This window comes from Crocodylus porosus, unplaced genomic scaffold (assembly GCF_001723895.1).
Source record: "Crocodylus porosus isolate Cpor-Errol unplaced genomic scaffold, CroPor_comp1, whole genome shotgun sequence".
Lineage (NCBI taxonomy): Eukaryota > Metazoa > Chordata > Crocodylia > Crocodylidae > Crocodylus > Crocodylus porosus.
This window is the reverse complement of record NW_017728953.1, coordinates 657,228-678,998: the sequence shown is the minus strand read 5'-3', so window position 1 is coordinate 678,998 and position 21,771 is coordinate 657,228. Positions and strand designations below refer to the sequence as shown.

The following is a 21,771-nucleotide window of genomic DNA, read 5'->3' as shown; positions in this document are numbered from 1 at the left end:
GGGGAAATAATACAGCGATAACTACACGAGTGCCAGTGGTGCCAGCAGGGCACTGCCAGGGTGTGGGGCCGCTCACAGCACAGGGTCTCTGTCGGCGCTGACAGGGCAGGCAGAGCTGGGCTCTAGGAATGGGAGACTAATGTTTATAACTAATGTTTAATTTACAGAGCCATTTCCTGGCCTTGAGAAGTCCAAACATATTGAGCACTGGGAAAGGTCAGTTTGACTCCTGTAGAAGGGAAGGATCCTCCTCGGAGAAGAACGGAGCTGAGCAGCGGTGGTTTGCTGCCTGAGCAGAGCAACACAGCACTGCCCCCCCCTCTGGCCTCCGGCTTGTTCTCAGCTGTCATTAAAAGACATTTTACTAAGTGTAGCAGCCTGCTCGGCCCTCGGTGCACAAGGCCAGTCCTCCCTGAGGGCTGCAGCAGTTGGACAGGTTCAAAAATCCCAAAGGGACTTTGCAGCTTGGCCAAATGCTGTTGGCCCAATAGTCAGCAGCATCCTGTATACACAGGCAAACAGTCTCTCAGTCTCGTGCGTGCACACACACGCACACAACACTCTCCCCATTACTTGCACAATGACATCTCTTCATTCCCTCTCCATCACCATCAAAGGATCGCTCGCAGGCACACTGCACAACTGCCTTGGTCGTACGCACAACACTGCACATACATTCATTGCACAGTCCTGGGATCGCACGCACACGGTCGCATCCTCTGCCAAGGATCTGGATATGGGCAGAGGAGGCTGCCTGTTAGCTCGGTTGCCAGGCGGGTGGTGCAGTGTAACTACCTGGATTGGATTAGATTAGATTTGAAAACCATGAGGCCTATAAAGCCTCACAAACTAGATGTGAATCTTTATTTTTTGTCAATAAAACCATCGGCTTGAATTTGTTTGCACAAACCCTGAGCAATTGTGACTAATGTTGGAAAAAATCGCAGCATGGTTGCAGATAATTCCCAGCCGGCAGAAAATATGAAAAGGCACTTGGATAAGCGCGTTCTCAAGGAATAATCCCACTGGCTCTGGAATTAGCTGCACCTCGGCGCCTTCCTCCAGGTCCCCGACAGCTCCCGATCAGATCGGAGCACTGGTGTTGCAGCTGGGGTGTTGTATGGCTGACGGTATTAAAATCCCCAGTAACGCTCTCCCATCCCCATGCATACACTCCCCTCTGCGCTGGAAAGAGAAACCGTGGCAGGGTAAATCACTGCAGAAAGCTCTCAGCATTACAAACTGTTTCAATTATAGGAGCGTAAATAGGTTCATAGCAAGAAGGATAATGTAGTTATAGAAACTGTCACATCAAACACATTGTGTGACTGGTACAGGGCTGGGCTCTCACTGGCTGCCAACCCAATCAGGCATCGCGCCGTTCAAGCGCTCGCCAGCAGCTTCTGGAGAGGCAGGATGAGCCCTGGGACAGACTATGAGAAATGGCATCTTCATCGCTGAGCAGAGGCTCAGCTGCAGCTTCTTCCCGGGGCCCCAGGGCCCTCCCTGTAGGTCGCTGAAATGGCCCCGGTGGAATCTGCCAGTGGAGATCCCCTACAGTCTGGGCCCGGGCTGGATCCAGGCTTGGCTCCACCTCTGGGGGCAATGCAGCGGGGAGGACGGGCCCAGATGTGCCGCGGCGCAGCGGGAATGCCGGGTTCGCTGGCCCTGCATCCTGCCTCTGGCGGCGAGAGCAGCAGCTGCTCCAGGAGAGGCAGGAAGAGCGCAGCCACAGGTGGGCACAGAGTGCTCTGCTGCAACAGGGCGCTGGTTGGGTAGCCAGGGGTGCAGGCTCTCGTGCATAGGAACTAGTCCAGAGTTTGTAGGCCGTGACCCAAAACCCAGGTCACAAGAATGTACGAAAGGGTCACAAACAAACTTTAAAAATGGATTCTCCTGTCAAGGAGAAAACCATGGGAAACCACGTGGCTTTTCCCTTGCAGGCTAGCAGAGGTCCAGCCCGTGCTGGGGGCAGCGGGTTGGGAGTGAGGGGCACCGAGCCGGGACTGGCCATCGAATGGGCCCTGCTCCAAAAAAGGTTGCGATCCCCTGAACTAGTCTACCTCCGTGTATGTGTGCCTGCCGCGTAATCTGCAGCCCCGCAGCTGTGGCCCTTCGTGGCACGCTGTGATGATGAGGTCCACCAGCTGGTTGCGTGCTCCTTGGACCACTTCTGAATTTCCCTCCTTTCAGGCTCGTGGGACGTCATCCTCTTACCCTTGCCTTATGAGAGGGCTTCTGCTTTGCACGCGCATTGTGAGCCCCCGCGATTGTTGTCTCTCAGCCGTGCCACGACCTGAGCCGGGCTGCTCCATCCCTTCCGCACTCGCTCTTCTTTCTAGGGACTCGGCAGGCCGATCGCAGCAAGAGGCCTTGCAGCTGCAGAAAGAGTCTGGTGGAGGCGGGAAGCGGGAGATAGAGGGGCCCCAGTGGCACCATAAATAGAAACCCGGCTGGTTTCCCAGGCGTGCGTGCACACACACGCGCACACGCACGCACGCCTGCGCTTTTCGTGGCAGATGCCACCTGCTTGCCATCTGGAGCTAGGCCATGAACGAGTCTCTGGCTACTTGGGGAAATTGCCATGGAATCGCTTTCTTTGCAGCTCGTGAAGTTTCCCTGGTGTCAGGGCTGCGTGTCGGACCCACTGATTTCTTTGCAGCCGAGTTCACTGGCGGGCAGGGGCGGGGAATGGCTCTAGCTAGCGGATTACATTGGAGAGGAGCTAGCGCCCGCCTGTGACTGAGACCGAGCAGGTGACAGCGCAGCACACGTGGCAGGTGCGGAGGAGGAGGCGCCTGAATTAGAGACCGAATGCACAATTGCCAGCTCCCCCTTTGCTCACGCATTGAAGCCCTGGGCAGCCACGCAGCTGTCCCTGGCAGTAAGCCACCGTGGCAGGCTTGGGCTTCGCCGGCTCGCCGGGCTTAGGAGCCCGCGAATGCGACTGATGGGGCAAAACCCAGCAATCGGAGACAGGCAGGGGAAGAGCCAGGAGGAGAGGCCGCTCCCCCTCTGCTCCAAGAGCGGGGCAGGAGCGGACTGAATTGGGAACTGCAGTTGCAGCCCCTCTGATTGGTTCATTTTCGATCTGGGGGCGGAGCCGCAGAAGGGGATATAAGCAGCTGCGTGCAAGGGACGAAGAAGAGGGCAGAGGTCCTGGGGCCAGGAAGAGCTGGGAGAAGCTGCCCAGGGAGCGTATCCGGCCACCCAGAAGAGTCCAAAAGGTTTCGCCGCTGGATGGTACAGGCATCACTGCACAGGGGGGCCGCAAGGGACCGGGACCCTGGGCGCTGGAGCGAGGTGGCTCAGGTCTCCTATCACGGGAGCCAGTGCTACCGTGGGGTGAGTCATTGCGGGGCGTAGGGCCCTGGAGATGGAGGGGCCGGGCAGTCTGGGACCCATTCCTTGTAGTGGGTCCGCAAGGGCCCTGGGAACAGAGCGGTTCCCGAGCGCAGGGAGCAGCATGGCCCTGGGCATGCACGAGGCGGCCCAGACCTGCAGCCCCCCCGAGAAGGATTGAGCCACCGGGACGTGTGAGCAAGTCACGCTGCTCCCCTGGGGCCTGGAACGGAGCTCTCCCTTGGAGAAGCATTAGGCAGACCAGGGATCTTATGAACACTGCTCCACCCGGCTCCTTGGGACACGTGAGTTAGTGGGACAACGGGTCTCCCGCCGGGGGTGACGCTCGGGGAAAGGTAACCTCAGTAAAGAGGCAGGAGGGAACCAGTGGAGAACTCTGGTGTCTCGTATTTTGAAGTGTTTATCGGTTGTTTGATGCACGCTGCGCATTTTGGGAGCGTTTATTAACTATTAACTGTATGCCTTGCATTTTATGAGTGCCATTTATTGTTGTACTTATCTGTTCATACCATTTGCCACCATGATGCTTACCTGCTTGTGTTTAGGTGTGTGTATATAGTTATACGTATGTGGAACCTGTAAATACTGACTTTAGTTCGCTGCCTTTTGTATACATATATTACATGTGTACCTGTTTAAGACATTGCTTTCTTTTCCTCCTCTATTGAGACATGATGGGTGGGAGGGAACTGCAGTTTCTGCCCCCAGCATGTGTGCCCTGCTGGCTTTCCCCTTCTATCGGTGAGGGGGGGACACTCACTTTGGGGACCGCTGCTAGCAGATGTGTGAGCAGAGGACTGCTAGGGGAGGGCTTCAGGGGCATCAACTAGGAAATGGCAGGCTATGGCTTCCTCTAGTCCAAGTGGTGCTGTGCTCTTGCTCCACGTGCGGAGCTTGTTGTGCCGACACTGGGAACAGAAGTGGGTGGCACTCGGATGTGGTCTGTCACGCTGGGAACAAGTGGGGTAACACTGAGCCTTGGAGTGGGGCGCTTGGCAGAGGCTTAGTAGTGGTGATGAAGGTGGATGCAAAGCAACCGCGAAGGATCAAACTTTTTGAACCAGCAGACCAGGACAGCTTGCAGCCCTGAGTCTCAAAAATGTTGGCTGAGGAGATCTCTGTCCTGCTTGTATTCACTTTCGGAAGACATTTTTGGACTACCAGGGCCATTTCAGAAAACTGGGAGAGTGCTACGGTTTTGCCAGTAGTCAAAAAGGATGAGGAGAGGCTAACCCAGTAACACTAGGCTCTGTGGCCTGAAACCAAATAAAGGGGAAGCTGACGCAGGGCTCATTTTTGTTAAAGAATTAAAGATAGGAATATAATTAACATGAATTAAAATAGGTCTTGTTCAACTCCCTGATTTCGTTTGATGAGAATGCAGGTTTGGATGTTAAGGGCAACTGCGTAAGTGCAACTGCATAGGTGCAACTTGGTAGGGCTTTTGCCTTGGTACCACAAGATTTTCTGATGAAAAATTAGTGTTGCAACATATTGATCGAGCACGTACATTAACTCAAGGAGCTGGTGAGCTGACGGACCTCCGACCATGGTTGTCGGCAAGGGATCGTCATGGACAGGGCGCTCCTGTTGGGGTTCCCCAGGGGTAAGTCCTGGCCCTGACGGCCTTCACCCTGCTCCTCGATGATCTGTAAGCAACTGTGGACCCATTCCTGGTAATGTTTTCGGAAAACACAAAGACTGTGGTAGATAACTGTGGGGGTGGGGATAGGGCACTCGTTCAGACTGCCGCGGAGCCTCCCCAGATGCCTCTCAGTGTAGCCAAATGCAAAGTTATCCATCTTGGCGCGAGGGACGTAAGCTGTGCCTGCAGGATGGGCGACTCTGTCCTAGAAAGCAGTGACTCTGAAAAGGGCCTTGGGGTGTATAGTATAGAAGAAACTCCAGGTCAGAGCCATGGCGTGGCAAAAAAGCCTAACGTGATCCCTGGCTATGGGAACGGGAACAGCATGCAGGCACAGGGAGGCAGACTCCAGTCAGTAAATGCCAGTAGCAAGACTGATCCTGGGATGGGCTGGCCAGGTCTAGGGTCCACTCCTTTGCGAAGACGTGGAAAGGTTGGATGGGGGCAGAACAAGCCACAGACACAATTTGGGGGCTGCATGAGACCGACTTAACGAGTTCAATCTTTTTAGTTCATCAGCAAGAACAGAGGGACGACTTGATTACAGGCTTTAAGCACCTATGTGGGGAGGAAATCCTGAGTACTACAAGGCTCTTCAGTGAAGTGGAGAAAGGCAGAACAAGAACCCAGGGCTGGCAGCTGAAGCCAGACAGATTCAGGCAAGAAATGATGCACCATTTTTTTTTCCCCGGTGAGGGAGCAAACTCACAAGGGAAATCATGGGCTCCCCATCTCTCCATGTCTTTGAATCTAGACTGGATGCCTTAGTGAAAGTTGTTTTATGCCAACACATTCCTGGGCTTAATACGGGGGTATCTGGAAGAAACCGAATGGCCTGCATGTGCAGGTCTGCCGAGATGATCCAGTGATCCCTTCTAACCTTCGCCTCCATGGATCTTTTGAGAGCCTACTATGGCTGGTGAGGCTCGATCCCGACATGCAGGGAGGTGCCGTTCAGTTTAATGCCCCTGTTGTTCCGCCTGGGGGTTGGTCGGGGTCCTGCGTTGTTTCCGTGCAGAGACACCCTGGTCCCAGCTGCTGCTCAGACTGGGCGCATATCGGGCTCATATTGGGCTATCCTTTCCCTGTGCTGGGAGCGCGGAGGCCCAGGCCTCTCTCCATAGGGACGTCCTGGCTCTGCCAGCTCTGGCAGAGGTGCAATGCTGCCCAGCGAGCAGCTGCTGTTTCTTCTCTTTACCCTTCCCTTAATATTCCCGATGCCAGGAAGGACTTTCCTTAAATAACACAGGGATTGGGTTTGGGATCGGGATCGTGGCGTGCATGACAAAGGCCCAGGGCAGTGAGCAGTTTCACTCGGAAGCAGGATTCCCGCCACGGTGCATGGATTCTGCTGCCGTAGACGGTACTTGCAAAATCCTGCGGTCCTTTCATGGATCCCTCAACTGGTTTTTGCCTGAGTACATAGCAGCGGTAGGTAGGATGGTGCGGGTTGTATGCAGTGTGTCACCCTCTGGGTCACTGATTGGGAACCCCACACAACCTGCCACCCCCTGATGACACTGACTTTTAGGAGATGAGTTTTGGCAGGTCTCAGCCCAGGTCCAAATCTCCCAACAGAGCATCAGATGGCCCCTTGCCATCAGCTTCAGCTTCAGCATGAAGGCCAAAGACAGAGTCAGCTGCAGGCTGGGCTTGGAGGAGGGCAGGAGCCACGAGCATTTGCCCAGCACAGCAGCACCAGCGGGACAGGTCGCTGCAGAGTCCTGGCAGGGCAGAGCCGGAGAGAGCGCTCAGCAGGGCAGGGCTGGGAAGAGCAGGGAGGATTTGAAAGATTAATGGGGTTTAAATAGAAGCGTTTGGAGGGGAGATAAGGCTCTTCTGATACAAAATAGTACAGAACAATAGGAGCCAGGGAGGCGCTGAGTCCGTAATGAAGTCCACTTAGCACATTACTCACCATAATGTGCGTTTTATTAAAGTCTATTGCAGTGAATGTCAGGCACCGCGGCTGATAACCCCGGCCAGGGCTAACCAAGTGCACGAGGCTCTTTGTCTCGTGGAGGTGCAAGGCGGAGTCTGGTGCCTTTCACCCCTTGGCCAAGCGCTTGCACACTCAAGGGCTGCCCTCCCAGGAGCGGGCTGGTGCTGAATCCCCGGTGCAGAAGGGAGATAATGGGCCAGTGGGCCAGAGACGAGAAGCAAGTAGAGAGCCCTGCTTTTGGCTCTATCCCAGCCACTGGCCTGGCCCTGCAACTCCCTATCCAACCGTCTCAGTTCCTGCGGCCCCCCAGCTTCTCCGTACAGGGATTCCCTTCACTCCCGCGGCCCTGGGCCCTCTCTCTAGGCCCCAGTGCCACACACCAGTGCCTAATGTCTGGCCCTACCAGGTCCCTGCTGCAGCCAGAGCTGGCTGTGCCTCTGAAATGCTCTGTGCCTGGCTGAGTGGAGGGATCTGGGCCAGGGTCACTCAGGTTGCATCCGAAATGCAGCCAGGGCTATGACCGCAGGGTAGTGAGGATGCGCACGAGCCAGCTTATCTTTGCTTGGGGCCTGTGGCTGGAGCAGCTGCAAGTTCATTGCGGGGGGTAAAATCCCTCCCAGAGGCTGAAAACTCTCCGGGCAGGATCCTGCTGAGGTCCCTGCTCCAGCTCGTTAGTCAGGCAGCAGCGAGAGTGCAGATACGCCCTGGGAACCGGTGTCGGCTGCCTCTGCCTGCGGAGAGGGACGTGGGAGCTCTCGCTCTGCCCAAGCAGCCGAATGCCCTTGAGGAGGGCAGGCGAGCAGCGCTGGCTGGCGGCGTTGTGACCTTTGCAGCGCTCTGCTGAGAAGCACTTGGGTCTGGGGAATAAGGAACGAGTCCAGTTCCCTCGACGGCACGTCAGGGCATGGTAAATTCCAGCTCTTGACCTCAGGCCGGAAGAAGGGCCTGAGAACCCCCGAGGCCTGGCTCCCCGCCTGCCCCCGCGGCCGGTTCCTCCTTCGCGCCGAGCTCGGAGCCTCAGCTCCAGCTGTGCGGTCCCTATCGCTCCCCCACACGTTGTCTCCCTCTCTGCCTGCATGCTCCCTGCCTCCTACTCTTGGCTCCCCATGCTTCCCACTGCCCCCAGGGCTCCAGCAGAGAGGAACTGCAAAATGACGCTAAAAAAAATGGACTCCCAGTGCTTCCCGGGAGGATGGAGAGCGGCTCCCAGCAGGGGTGGCCAACCTACCAGATGCATGCCACAAATGGCACGGGCAACTGGCGCGTGGCATGCCTCGGATCAGGCCGGAGGCAGGCAGCAGAGGCAGATAGAGCCGAGCAGCGGGCTGGGCAGGAAACACAGAGCTGGGAGCAGGCAGCAGAGCAGCAGAGAAGAGGCTGAGCCCAGGTGGGTGGAAGGGAGCTGAGTCCCTCTTGCAGAGGATCAGAGTTGGGTCAGCCCCAAAAAAGCTCTAGGGCTGGGGCTGGCTATGGTGGGGCTGGCGGCCTGCAGAGTATTTGGGATGTGGGCTGGGAAAGGCTGCCTGGGGATTGCGGGGTGGGGGCTGTGGTCCACGTAGTGTCGGTAACGCCAGCTGTCCTGCCGGGGCGGTCTGTCCTTCTCCCTGCCTGCAGGGAGATCCCTTGGCCTTTTCCTGTACCCCTGCAGGGCCTGCACACAGTCTGCCTCGGGGAGGGGCTTCCCACCCATCTGCAGGGCTCTGCTGCAGACCTGGGACTAATGCTTTCCCCCCCACCAGAGTGGGGTGCATGGGGACCCCCTTCTGCTCCAGCCAGAGCAGAGCAGAGCAGATAATAAATCCTGAGGCTTCCTTGCTGCTAGAGCCCCCGGGTCCCAGAGACGGCATGGATGAGTGGGGAAGGGAGGGGGTGAATGACACATGGGCAAAGCTCCTCTTTAATCAGCAATGTTTCTGCATTAGAATGTGACATGCTAATCCACTGTGAAGCGTCTAATCTCGGGGATAAAGGGCCGGATAACACGAGCCGCGCGCAGCCCGGCCGGCGAAGGGAACAGACGCAAGGTGGCAGGATCTGATAAGTGGGTGCCCGGAGCCAGGAGGGCGGGGGTGGGTGGCAGGGGAGATTAGTCCCGCTTGGATCAGAGCTAGATGGACGATTCCACCTCGGCTCCCCCGTTCCCAGGCTGTGAGCAAGCCAGGGAGTGGCAGCCACGACGCTGCTCGAGCATTGGCTGGAGAAGACCCAGAGGTGCGGAGGGAGCTCTGCGTTTGTGCTGATCCTGGGCTTGACAGCTAGGAGCAGCACAAATGCTTCCCCTCCAGACCCTCGGCTGCATCCGAGTGATGCCGTGACTAGGGAGAGGAGTAGTCTTAGTGCAGGGAGGCCTGGACCAGGATCCCCTCTGGCCACGGCTTTGCGCATCCGCAAGCCCCTGTCCCTCCCTGGCTCTGTGCTGGGTCACTGGAGAGGTCTCCGCTGTCTGGGGCTGGGATGCTGCCGCTGGAGGGCACAAGTGCCAGGAGCAAGAGCCCAGGTCAGCCCAGCGCGCTGTGGAGGCAAGGGCAGCGCGTGAGAGGAGGTGAGGGACCCCCGTGCTGGGTGCTTGCTCAGACGGCCCCAGGCGGAACAGGGACCTGGGCTGAAACCTCCATGCTCCTTTTCTAGCCGACCAGGCCCTGTCCTAGTGCACGGCGCTGTCCTTCCGTCCTCGCCACGGCCTCGGCTGCAGCAGGAGCTAAGCGGTGCCTGAAGGTGCCCCGGGGGCAGGCATCCACTTGGGCAGTGTCGGGGCGCCTGCCTGGTCAGGCATCAGCTGCGCAGCCTTTGCCTCTAGTCCGTCCCTGCCCAGAGTCGCCCCCAGCCCACGTGAGCTGCTCTCGGCACTGACCCGCCGCCCGTCAACTAGGGCCTGACTGCAGCCCCTGCGCCCCTGTTGTGCCTAGAGCAGGGCCTCCGGGCCAGGACGAGGGGCGTGCAGGGAGGATCCGTGGGTCCAGGCTTTTTGTTCACAGCCCCCAGCACCGGGAACAGGGCGCATAAGGAATCCCCCAGCGGGGGGCTCAGCAGGGGTGGAGGAAGAACAGGTTTCCTTCACCCTCCCTGCTGCCTCTAGGGCCCCGGTTGGGCTCTGCAGCCCCCTGCACGGGATGGCACGCCCCTAGCCCGGCAGCAGCGCCTGGTGCATCAGCCCCGTCTGCTCGGCTGGCGGCGTGCCCTGTCCAGGCAGATGGCAGTGAGATGATGCCCTCTCGTGGAGCTGGGAGAGACAGGCGCCTGGTGGGAAGAAGGAGGCTAGCAGCGCCGTGGTCTCTGTTCGAGGCAGGGCTGAGTTGCAGCCTTCGGGTCTGGCCAGGGCGGCAGGGGACCGTTGTACCCCGGCTGGATATTTGCGTTCCAGCCAGGAGCGGCCGGTCCTTTTCCAGTCCTGCTCTTGCCATCTGGAAGAGCCGGTGGCAGCGGCCAGGCGAGCACAGTATAAAGCATTTCTTCTCACCGCCGAATTGGCTGCGGGTGCGGGAGCTCCCTGCGAGCCTTCTCGAGCCCCCCATGGCCGCGTGCGCGCTGAGCGGTCTGCTCGCGGTCATCTCTGCTCGCAGCCAGAGGAGGCTCAGGCTGAGGGCGGTTCTGGGACAAAGATGGCTGTGAGCAGCTGCAGTCAATCCCTGTCACTGCGTGTGCAATGTGCATGTGCGCGTGCACCCCCCCCGGGCACCCCTGCACCAGGGATTGCAGGCTCGTGGGCCACCTGGGGCTGCTCCGTGCTGCAGGGCTGCCTTCCTCCAGCTCCTCTGGCCCTCGTCGCTGCCAGAGTGGGGCTTCACTGCCAACCCTCCCGTCTCTCCTTTGGGTCTGCCCTTGCGAGTTGCCACCATTCATGTTGCCAGCTCTGGGTCTGCCTCTGCTACTTCCTCTCTGGGGCGGGGTGACCAGTACCGAGCCTCTGGCCCCGGTGGGGGAAGCTCCAGGATGTCTCTAGGGGCACTGGGATATGCTCAGCAGCGTTCCCTTTCCCACTCCTGAACCATCTGAAACTCGGTTTGTTTTCCTGGCTGCTGTTGTGGTTGGGGCCAGGGAAAGGGGGGAGAGAGGCCGCCTTCAGGGAGAGAACTGGAGCATTTGGGAAGCATCTGTAAAGTCCTGGCGCTGGGACAGGCTCCTTGTTGCTCTTTGCCCTGAAGAGAAGAAGAAACAGAAGATGCCTCGGTGTAGCATCCTGCATACCAGGCTCCGAGAGGTACATCAGGTATTGGGCACTGTCCATGTAGTGCAGCTGGTACTGCCTCCACGGGATGGCTCAGGTGCTGGGTTGCACGTGCCGCAGGCTGCGGGAGGCACGTCAGGTAGCAGATCCCCTCTGGCATATTGGGTGTCGGGCTCTGATTGCGGCAGGTCCCAAAGGATGCTAATTGGTAATGACAGCAAATTGCACCGCAGCACCTTTCACCCTGGAGGAGCGAGGTTTCCATTTAATCCCTGTCACCTTGGTGAGTCTGTCCGTCCGCCCGGTACTCGCATGGAGTCAGGAGTAGCGGAGTGGCAGCCGCCGCTGCGTGTGGAGTATATGAGCTCTTTTGCAGCTGAATGGGTGCACGGGACACGAGGGAGGACCTCGTACCTGCCTCAGAGCTGCGGGGTGGGCATGTGGGGCACCCCAGGCCCTGGGATGAAGCGTGGAGGGCGGACCCGCCCCGCGTCCGGCGGCCTAGGCAGTAGGAATGCATGCCTGTGCTGGAGTGGGACCAGTGTCTCACCAAACCCCGGGCAGGGAGCTCGGGGACAGGGTGGATCCCCAGCTCCAGGCACATGGAGAACTGCGCCCGGCCTCTCCCCACCCCGGGGCTGTCCCTGCGATGCGTGCTGCAAGCTGCCAGCGCCTGCCAGGTCTGACAGAGACCTGCTGAGGAGGCAGCAGGCTGCAGGCTCTGGTGTCACCGAGCTGCTCGATCAAATATTCATCCCCTGGCTCCGGTTCCTAATTGCTCTGGGCAGCTGCTCTCTTGAATCCTGATCCGTTCCAGCTCGCGGGGGGAGAGGGGAGCTGGGAGAGGGACCAGCTGCTCCTCACACCCGATGCCGCTGGCAGCGCGTTCGAAGGGGGCAAGGAGCAGGGGCTGAAATGATATGCCCGTTAGTCCCCCGGAGCCCACAAGGGATAGCCCCCCTGCCTTGCCCACCCCAGCAGCACAGCCCTGCTCCGTTGGGCGTGCTGGGCCATCTGCAGGGTGGGCACGTGGGATCCCCATCCTGGGCCTGACCCCATCCCGCGGCTGAGCCCTTTTCTCCGGCTGCCTCCCAGTCCCCTGGCCGCAGGCTCCCGGGGCAGGGCAGGGGAGTAGCGACCGGCCTCCGGGCTGCGGCTGCTGCTCGCAGGGCTGGGATAACACGGAGCTGGCAGCGGTGTTGTCTCCTCGCCGCCTCGGGGATCCGTTTATCTCTCGGAATAACTCCATCCAGGCTTTGATCTCCGCTGCCATTAAAGCGTGACAGGCTGTGAAATGTGCCACTGCTGCTGTCAAATCCTCCCTCCCTCTGTTTTCTCTCTGCTTCCTGTCCGCCCCGGGGAATCCTGTTTCTTGGACCCCGACAAGAAGGCGAGGGGCGGGGGGGGGGAGGCAGGAACCAGCAGGAGGGGGCGAAGGGGAAGACCTCCTCCAGGAGCCATTCCTAGCTGCTGGGCGCTAACCCGACACCCGCCGAGGCACGAGGTCCTGCTGTCGGGGCTTCGGGACCGAGCTCGGGACAGGTTCTTCCTCGAGCCCCCCTGGGAGCAGGAAAGGGGGTTTTCCCTGCAGCCTGGGGACTCTGGGTGGTTGTACGGCGCGTACCTCCACGGGGACCTGGCCCTGGCTGGGCCCGCGGCTCTGCAGCAGGACAGGCAGGTCCAGACGCTTTTCGGCAGCGAGCGGAGAGGGGCGGCGGGGAGCCTGCTCAGCACACGGCAGCTCTCCGCGACCCAGGGCAGCTCTGGAGCCGGTCGAACGTAGCGGCAGCGGGGCTGAGTGGAGAAAGCAGAGCTCTGGGGCTCAGGCGTCCCAGCTTTGGGAGTAGAGGCCAGTTGGGACATTTAAAGGGGGGCCTGGGAGCCAGGACTCCTGGGTCCTCTTTCCAATTCTGCTACTGATAGCTTGTGACCGTGGACAAGACCTCTCCCCGCCCCGGGGACCCTGTGTCCCCGGGCTCTGCCACCCCAGCCCCTGATGCCCCCAGTGGGCTGTCTCCGTGCCCCTGCCCCCTCCTCCCCCCCAGGCCTGGCTCCGCAGCTCTGTAGCGCGGACTCGGGCCCTTGGCTGGCGGGCGCTGGCTGCTCGGCCCCTGCGCACTTCCCTGGCTCTGCTCCATGCCTATTTATAGCGCCTCCCCCCTTCCCTCCTTCCACAAAAAAACCCACGTTACCTGGAGGAGGGTAAAAATAACTCCTCAGAAGGGAAGAGCTGGAAGGCGTCCAGGGATCCGGCCTCCACCAGCTCAGTTCAGGGGTGCACTCACGCTCTTAGCCCAAGGCTCGTGGGAAGGCAGGGCGGGTCCGGCCTCCATGCCTCGTCCCGGAGCCTCGGGTCCCCCACGTGCCCACGCCGCAGCTTGCCCAGCAGAGCAGCATGGCCAGCGCATGGCAGGGCTGCGTTGCTGGGGTGGCCAAGGCAGGGTGGTGTTTCATAGCTCTTGGCTACAGCCCAGCATACTTCAGACCCCAGCGAGTGGACTTGGGCTTTGGGTCAAAAAAAGAAAAAGAAGTGTTTGGTCCCCACTGTGGCCTCAGTTACCCGAGGAGAAAAGTGCACTTCTTGCAAAGGGAGCAAGCTCTGAGAGAGTCCTCCAGCAGACAGCTCAAACCTGAGCCTCTTGGGTAACCCAGCCCTGCCTGCCAGCCAGCCCCGCCTTTGACTCCTCGTGGGAGCGGGGGGTGCTCGGGCCCTCTCAGGACCAGCCTCAGAGCCCCGGGATCCGCTTGGGAGCAGCAGACACCACTGGACCATCCCTCCAGGTCTCGACACCAGCTCTGGCCCCCTGCGGTAGCGGCTCTCATTAGGCGGGGTGCACAGGCACTGCCTGGAGCCTTGCCCTGACTGGCTCATTAGTGCCAGGAGCTCTTTAATTGCTGAAGCTGCCTTCAGAGCTGCCTCTTGCTGGCTCAGCTTCCTCAGGGTGACCTTAGCCTGTGCCCCCCAGAGCTCCCTGGCTGAGCTTGAGTGTCAGCTCCCACTGCCGGCAGTAACTTGAGCCTGGGGGCGGCACAAAGGAGGAGGGCAGGTCACTGAAGCCAGCCCCTGCCCCGCTTGCAGCAGTGCCCAGCTGAGAGCAGAGAGCCAGCCAAAAGCCAACCAAGGCAGATCCTCCTCTGGGGCAAACCAGTCAGTGCCATTAGCCCAGGTGAGCAGGGCCTGCTTACTCTGGCACAAGCACCAGTGCTGTCATTGGGGCCGGGGTGGCCGAAGACAGAGAAGAATTGGGGAAGTAGGACTGAGCCCCTGCACGGTGCCTGCCACTTCCAAGACACCCCGCAGGGCACTATCGGGGCTGGGCTTCTTGCAGGCCTGCGGCCGTGCGGGGTGACTGGTGCAGGCCAGCCCTGGCCCCGTCCCCTCCCTCCAAGCCAAGCATGCACTCAGGTTTTGATGGCAGGAGCAGGAAACCACAGCAATCGGCAAGTTGTTTAAGCTGAGCAGTAAGTCAGGCTAATGGCCTCCACCGATGATGGAGTGTTTTCATTATAGTATTGCCCTCCCCTAGTGCTTTGCAGAGATCCCCAGTTTCAGTTATTTAGAAAAGCAGGCACTCAAATGTCCAGCCTTGCGGCTCCTGTCGTCCAGCGCACTGGGACAGGACCACCCTGCTAAGATCCCTCAGCCAGCCCCCAGCAGCTCCAGCGAGCCTGGGCCTGGAAGGACCAGCCCGGGTCAGAGGGCAGTGCCTGGTATCCCCGGCTCCTTGTCAGAGGAGTGCGTCTACACATGCAACTAATGTGCACGAATAAGGTTTTTGGCTCCTGAGCACACTGTCTGAATGTGCACCCAGGAGCTAAAAACGCTGGAGCATATTGCTCTGGAGTTTATTTGTGTGAGTACGTGAAGCCCCAGTGAAGTAGCCTGGGCTGGTAGGAGACCCAGGGGGTCAGCCTGCCAGCCCAGGGTTGCTCCGGCTGGGCTCCACGTGCAGCGGGCCGGTGGGGGGGGAGAAGGTAGGCTGGGGCATGGGTGCTTCAGTGCACAGGCTGCACCCTCATGCCCTAGCCGGCCCCCCCACTGCACATGGAGCCCAGTCCCCGGGCTGGCAGGCTGCTCTGGAGGCTGCTGCGGAGCATCCTGGGGTACTTTGCTCCAGCCAGGCTCCATGTGTAGGGAGGGGGGGACTAGCCAGCAGGCAGCCCCCACACTGAAGTACCCGTGTGCCCCAGCCAGCCTCGTCACCATCTACACATGCGCTGTGGTGCATGAAACAATGCTGTCACAGGGTACTGCTTATGTTTAGCCGGACTGCCATGCGGTGGCATTTATTGGTCTACCACGACCTAAGAGGGTCGCATGTATAGACAGTGACGCTTTACTGCAGAGCTAATGAGTCAGCTAATGAGTCTTGTGTAGATGCACCCAGATGATCCCTGCCATAAACAGCTCAAGCCCCATCTTAGCACTAGTTGGGTTCCCCCCCCCCCGCTCCTACTGGGAGGCTGTACTAATGGTTAGAAACCATCTCCTCACTGCCAGCCTAGCTTTATTCCTGGCCCATTTACAGCCTTGTGTTCTCATACCAGCACTGTCCTTTAGCTTAAACAGCTCTTTTCCCTCCCTGGTGCATAGGAAATGCATGAGCAGTTAGATCCCTGCACAGCCTTTGCTTTGCTTTGCTAGGCGGAGCACACCAGCTCTTCCAGCCGCCGTAGGGATCCAGGCGTCCCTTCCCCGATCGTCCCAGGGGCCCCTCTCCGCGCCTCTTCTGTCGTGGATGCCGGGGGCCAGGGTCGTGCCATGGTGCCCAGGTCTCACCAGGGCTTCGCCAGCAGTGCTCCCCTGTCTGTGGGAAAGACCTTGCCTGGTACTTTCTTGGGATCGTGTTAGCTTTTTGCCATGCCTGCATCACTTTGGGAGCTCACAGCCATATGTATATCTACGTCTTCCTCGTTCTCTTTGGTCTCCATTTGAGCTTCCAGTTTGAAATTGTTATTAGCCCTACCTGTGGGCCCATGCCCTCGTCATTATTGACTACCGTTGCATTTCCAGTACTCCAGCCCTAAAGGTCACACGGTGCTTGCTGTACGAAAGTTTGGCCCTCCCTCTGTATATGGACAGCGTCTCCCAACGGTGTTTTGGCCGGTTTCATTAGCACACGTCTCCTTCTGGTGTCAAGCTCAGAAATAAAAGAAATTAAATGAGACCCCACATGATGTTATGCCAAAACTCCCGGTAAGTCTTGCCTGTGATTTTGCACATTGCCCCTGGGAGACACAAGCTGTTTGCCCAGTGCCAGGGTCCCGGCAGACAGGCGTGCTGAGATCTGCTAAATATGAGATGTGGCAATCCACGGAGGCAGCAAGGAAGCAGTTAAGTCCACAGGATGGGGCATATTGACTTCATGCTGAACTAGCATCAGCCAGAAAGTCCATTTCCTGACTGGCTCTCAGTCCTGAAAGTGTTGCCCTACATAAACAGCTCTGCTCCCCTTAGGTCAGGCAGTGGCAACTGCGGTGCCGGAGGCTTCCTGGTGATTAGTCTGTGGCCACATCAGATGCTTTTTGTAATGCGCTGAGTGCAGGAGAGAGAACCGCCGGGAGGGAGGGGTATTGCTTCTGCGAAGTCGTCTTCAGATTGTGGGGAAGGAGCGTGTGGCCTTGCCAGGCGGCCCCGGCTCCGCGGCCCTGCTCCTTAGACTCCTGACGCCGCCTCCTTGCGGGACGTGCACCGCAGCCCTGGCTCCAGCCCTCCCTGCCCGCTCCTTGGGCACGCCGGGCGAAGCTGTCCCTGCCGTTCAGTCCGCCTGCCCTCCGCTTGCCTGACTCAGAGCCGGCCTTAGGGATGGGCAGCATGGGTGACCGCCCAGGGCGGGTGCCACACACATGCACACACCCTGCCCCCCAGCTGTCGGGGGACTTCAGTGGCCAGGGGTTGCAGAGCTGATTGGAGCCAGCTGGCTGGGGCAGTGGGCTAACTAGCCCCCAGTTGGTGTTGCAGGAGGTGCCGAGGGCTGGGCAAGGGCAAGGCGGCGATACCCAGCAAGAAGGAGGTGTGGCTGGACGGCCCCAGCTTGCACACCGAGGGCTTCTCCATCACTGACCTACTGGGGCTGGAGGCTGAGCTGCGGCCTCCGCGTGACCGTTGCCACCATGGCTGAGGGTCGAGGAGCTGGGCCGCAGCCCCCCGCCACTGGGGCTGCCCTTCCTGCCACCCTGCACCAAGCCTGTGCCACCCCAGCCCAGCCACCCAGCAGCAGGCCAGCATCTTGGGTGAGCTGTGTCCTGAAGGGGCAGCGGGCATCTGCCTGGCTCCTGTAAGCTGCAGCTTTGATCTGCTTATTGCCAGGGAATTACTGCTGACGCAGGTGCAGCCAGCTCTGGAGTGGAGCGCGACAGCTCATTGCGTGCCCCAAGGCTGCCATTACTTCGAGCAGGAAATGAAGAAGAGCACTGCATCCCCTTGCAATTAGGGAGAAGGGCATGGAGTTACCTAGATTTGGCCAAAGCACCGGGGCGTTCATCTTCCAGAGTCATCACAGCGCAGAAGCCCAGCACCCTCTAAGCCGGCTGGAGTGGGGTCAGCCCCGACTCGGGGTCAGCCCCGTCCCGGCGGCCTCTGGAAGCAGCATGGTGTCCAGCACCAGGCCTGAGCTGTGCCCCCACGGAGTTATCTGGAGTCCCTTGCAGACCTGCGGCCCAGAGGCTGACCCACCTGGCCCCGTTTCCATTCAGCCTGTCAGAGGGAAGCCAGACCCCGGTGCTGGGGCTTAGAGGAAAGCCTGGACCTGGTCTCCTCTGGGGTTTCTGGCTTCATGGAAGGCGGCTGGGAACGCGTGCCGCCCGTTAACCGCGCAGAGCAGGAGAAGCGCGTGTCCTGCTTTCCCTCTGGCCCTGGACTCCCGATAGCCCCGCGGCGCTGAGACACGCTGGGCTCGGGAAACGGCCAGGCTGGCGCAGGGGCCGAGTCCGGCCCCGGCCCTGCTGGCTGGGGCCGATTCCAGTGCCAGGCTGCCGGCTCGGCGTGCACACACGCGTGCGACCGTCCGGAGCTGGCAACTGCGCGGAGCGCCGGGGCCAGGAGCTCCCAACTTGTTAGCTAATCAAGCGGCGAAGCTTTCGGAGTCAGCAACACATCTCTGCTCTGCCCTGCCAGCCGCGGTCCAGACCCGCGTCCCAGGAGGGCCAGGTAGGGCCCACAGAACCGCCCCTGGCTCCTCCTCCTGTCATCCCCTTCCCCGCACTCCTCCAGTCCGGCCTCATTCTCTTCTCTCTTCCCCTTTCCTCCCTCTCCCTCCACTCCTCCCTCTGTCACCCTCCCCCCCACGTCTCTGATTTCCTCGCTCAGTCGCTCTCCTTCCACCACCGGCTCTTTCTCACTCAACTTTCCCCGGCTGTCGCTCCCCGTCCCTTGTTCTCGTGCTCCCCGCCTCTCAGACCCTTCTGTCTTCACCCACCCCAGGGGACCGGAGCAAAGGCCGTGGGCGCTATCCGGCCCGTGGCTGAATGCGCGGGGCGGAGGGGCGCTGCAGGATGCCCCTCCAGATATTCTGCACCATCTCCTTCTCCAGCGAGGAAGGGCACCGGAGCAACGGGGCCACGGGCAGAGGCGAGGAAGGTGCGGACCAGTTCCTGTATGGTCAGGAGGAGGAGGAAGCAGAGGAGGAGGAGCGGGGAACGGCCACGGACCTGGCGGCCTTCGCGAGCGGCTGCACGCTGCACGGAGTCGGCCACATCTTCGTGGAGGGTGGCTTTGGCGTGCGGCAGGCCCTCTGGGCACTGGCCTTCCTGCTCTCCCTTTCCATGTTCCTCTACCAGGTGGCCGACCGCATCATCTACTACCTGGAGTACCACCACGTCACGCTGCTGGACGAGCAGGACAGCGCCGAGATGACCTTCCCAGCCATCACCTTCTGCAACGTCAATCGCGTCCGGACGTCGCAGCTCAGCCAGGACGACCTGCTGTACATCGCGCCCCTGGTAGAGTACGAGGCCTGGATGGAGCCAGGCTTCCCGGTGGCCCAGCCCGGTCCGGAGACTTTTGAGGAGCCCCTGAACCTGCATGCCTTCTACGGCCGCGCCAGCCACCAGCTGGAGGACATGCTGCTGAGCTGCAGCTACCGGGGCATCGAGTGCAGCCCGGAGGACTTCTCCGTGGTGAGTAAAGCCCGCTCCAGCTGTCCCCCTCGGTGGCAGATATCTGGGAGCGCGTCTCCGTCTTAGGCCCCGTCCTCGCAGGCCTGTTTCTCGCTGCTGTGCAGGCGCAGTGAGGGCTGCACAGTGCTGGGTGCCCTCCGATGCCTGCGTGGGAGGAACAGGAAGGCGTGACATTGGGGCTCGGCGGGACTGTGGCATTGGGGGAGGCTGAGTGGTGCTCGTAGGGCTGCAGTCGGGGCCCCGGGCTGGCCTTATGGGGAGCAGATGCCCCATGTGGGGTGTTTCCACCAGCAGGGACCTGGCGCTGCCACAGGAAATCTGGTCTACGGTGGCGCTCTGACCCCGTACATCACTCCCTGCTTCCTCGAGGACCTGACAGCCCCTTTGCCGGGCGCCCTTCTTCCAGGCGACACTGCTGCAGCTTCATCGCCATTTGCCCCCTTGCCCCGAAGCGAGGAGGCCATCTGCCTTGGCGCGCAGGCTCTGACTGCTGCGGCGAGTCGCTAGCGCTCAGCTCTGACATCCAAGTGCAGCGGATCAGACTGGTCTCTCCCAGCACCTCCTAGCTCCATTTTTAGCACCAGCCAGGCCTCCCGGCTTCCTTGTGGGAAACACACTGCTTGCTGCAATTAAGATGCTCCACGTGTGCCTGGGGCACACACTGACCTGAACTGCTTGGGGAGCCAGGGCGAGGGCAGGAGGAGGAGGAGCAGGCCAAGGCGGGGCACCCTGTGTCACAAGTTTGCAGGGGAGGGAGGCACCCACTTGTGGAAATGCTGGTCCTGCTTGCGGGTGCCAGTGGTAGGGAGCGCCGGGCCCGGCCCACCCAAGGGAGGTGCCAATGCCGGGCAGGGGGCCGGGCTGCCAAGCTGGGAGCCTGTGCTTTGTGAGGGGTTACCCAAGGGCCAGTGCAGAAGGACCAGCCTCAGGACGCTGTGTCTGCGCCGGGCAAGACGACAACATTTTGCATCCCTGAGCCCAAATGGTGGGGCTGCTTTCAGGGATGGTAAGCAGGGGAGCCCTGGGCAGCCTGGCGCGGCGCTCGAGGGGCTTGGCTCTGCTCTTCTGGTCCTCACTTCTCTTCCCGCGCTCTTCCTTCTTCCCAGAGGTCCATCCAGGTCCTTGTCCCGGCCCTGGCAAGGAGCCTGCCGCTTGGGGGTCTGGAGGGTCTTGGAAAATGTCTTTGCCTCCCTCCCAGCTCGCCTTTACCAAGCAATATCTCACGTGCCCAGCTCCCGCACGCTGTGTGCGCTTGGGCGCTCTCCTTCCACGGGCCAAGGAGACACCCGATAGCTGGTCGATAGCTCAGCCCCAGAGGCTTCTCTCACCAGGGCAAGGTCAGCGCTGGAGGGGAGAGGACGACACAGATACACTTGTGCGGGTGGGGGCGCTTCGGGGACAGCCGGGGTTGTCAGTCCCACTACGAGGAGGCTGGGAGCGGGGGGCTGCAGCTGCGGGATGCCAGGGCTGGCTGAGCTAGCCAGGTTGTGCTGTGGCCCTATAGGCCTAACCTCCGTGGCCCCGGAGGAGCCGGGAGCCGGGAAACCCGGGCTGCAGGAATGATCGTCCTTGGAGCCGTGGGGCGCGCGGCCGACTGCGCAGGGAGCAGGGACTGGAACGAGAGTGGGAGGTTGCACGAGCCTGTCGACACGAAACCCAGCGGCTGTTTCTTACCTGACCTCTTTAGGAGGTTGCAGGGAGGCTGGCGCTGGGGGGTGCTTTGTGCAGCGGGTTGCTGGAAGGCAGATGTCCTGTGCTACAGCCGGCCTCCTTAGGGCTGGGTGTGGGTTCCCGTCGTGTGCTTCCCCGGCCATCCTGCCCCACCGGGGCCCAGGGGTGGGCACAGTAGGAGGCTCTCGCTATCAGATGGACCTGCCGGGTGCAGCAGCATGCCCGCTGGGTGCTGTGACCCTGGGGGTTACCGTTTCGCCTGCCTGGTCCTGCCGCCTGGCACAGGGGCTGCGCTGGATGCCAGGAGAGGAGCCTCGGGGGAGGGGGCTGGGGACAGAAGACGGGTGACTCCTTGCCATCCCCTTCTCCAGAGCCGAATATGAGACATGTCAGGCTGTGGCAAGCATTGCCCTGCTCCAGCTCAGCAGCCCACGGTCTTGCAGCAGATCCCTGCTGGCTCTGGAGCCTCCATTAGCACCCTGAGCATCTCCCCAGCTTGGTGTGGTAGCACCTGAGGACAGGCTTGGAGGACTCCTTGCTGGTGCAGGCAGGCCTGTCCTGCTCCAAGTGGCATCCGGCCCAGGAGGTACAGACAGGCTGGGGGCTGCAGTGCCACAACCGGCTGTCTCCGAGGAAAACCCCGCAGCTAGCCACTGGACGCCAGGAGGAGTCCTTGAGTCCCAGCTCGCAGGATGCCCTTGTGGGACCTCCTGATGGAGCCTGGAACGGGAGGGCAGAGCCAAACCCTTTTGATCCCGAGAGGCAGCTCTAGCTCTTGGCCATGCTGGAGCTGCAGACGCTTGCTGTGGGCAGCAGCGCTGCCCTGCACAGACCAGGCTGGAGAGGGTCAGCAGAGCCCCCCCGGCA

General features: G+C 60.6%; 1 protein-coding gene across 2 annotated transcripts in view; it reads left to right on the top strand.

Annotated features, from left to right (window-relative positions):
• Positions 1-21,771, top strand: part of ASIC1 (acid sensing ion channel subunit 1) — a 63,335-nt gene that overhangs the window by 29,999 nt on the left and 11,565 nt on the right. The window contains exon 1 of one of the 2 annotated variants that reach the window (XM_019556418.1): positions 18,152-19,233. The exons of the other annotated variant lie outside the window; for it this stretch is intronic. Within the exon in view, the coding sequence (XP_019411963.1) occupies positions 18,583-19,233 (651 nt within the window). The 5' untranslated portion in view covers positions 18,152-18,582. Of the gene's footprint in view, positions 1-18,151; positions 19,234-21,771 lie in introns of those variants that run through there. 2 annotated transcript variants of the gene reach the window in all.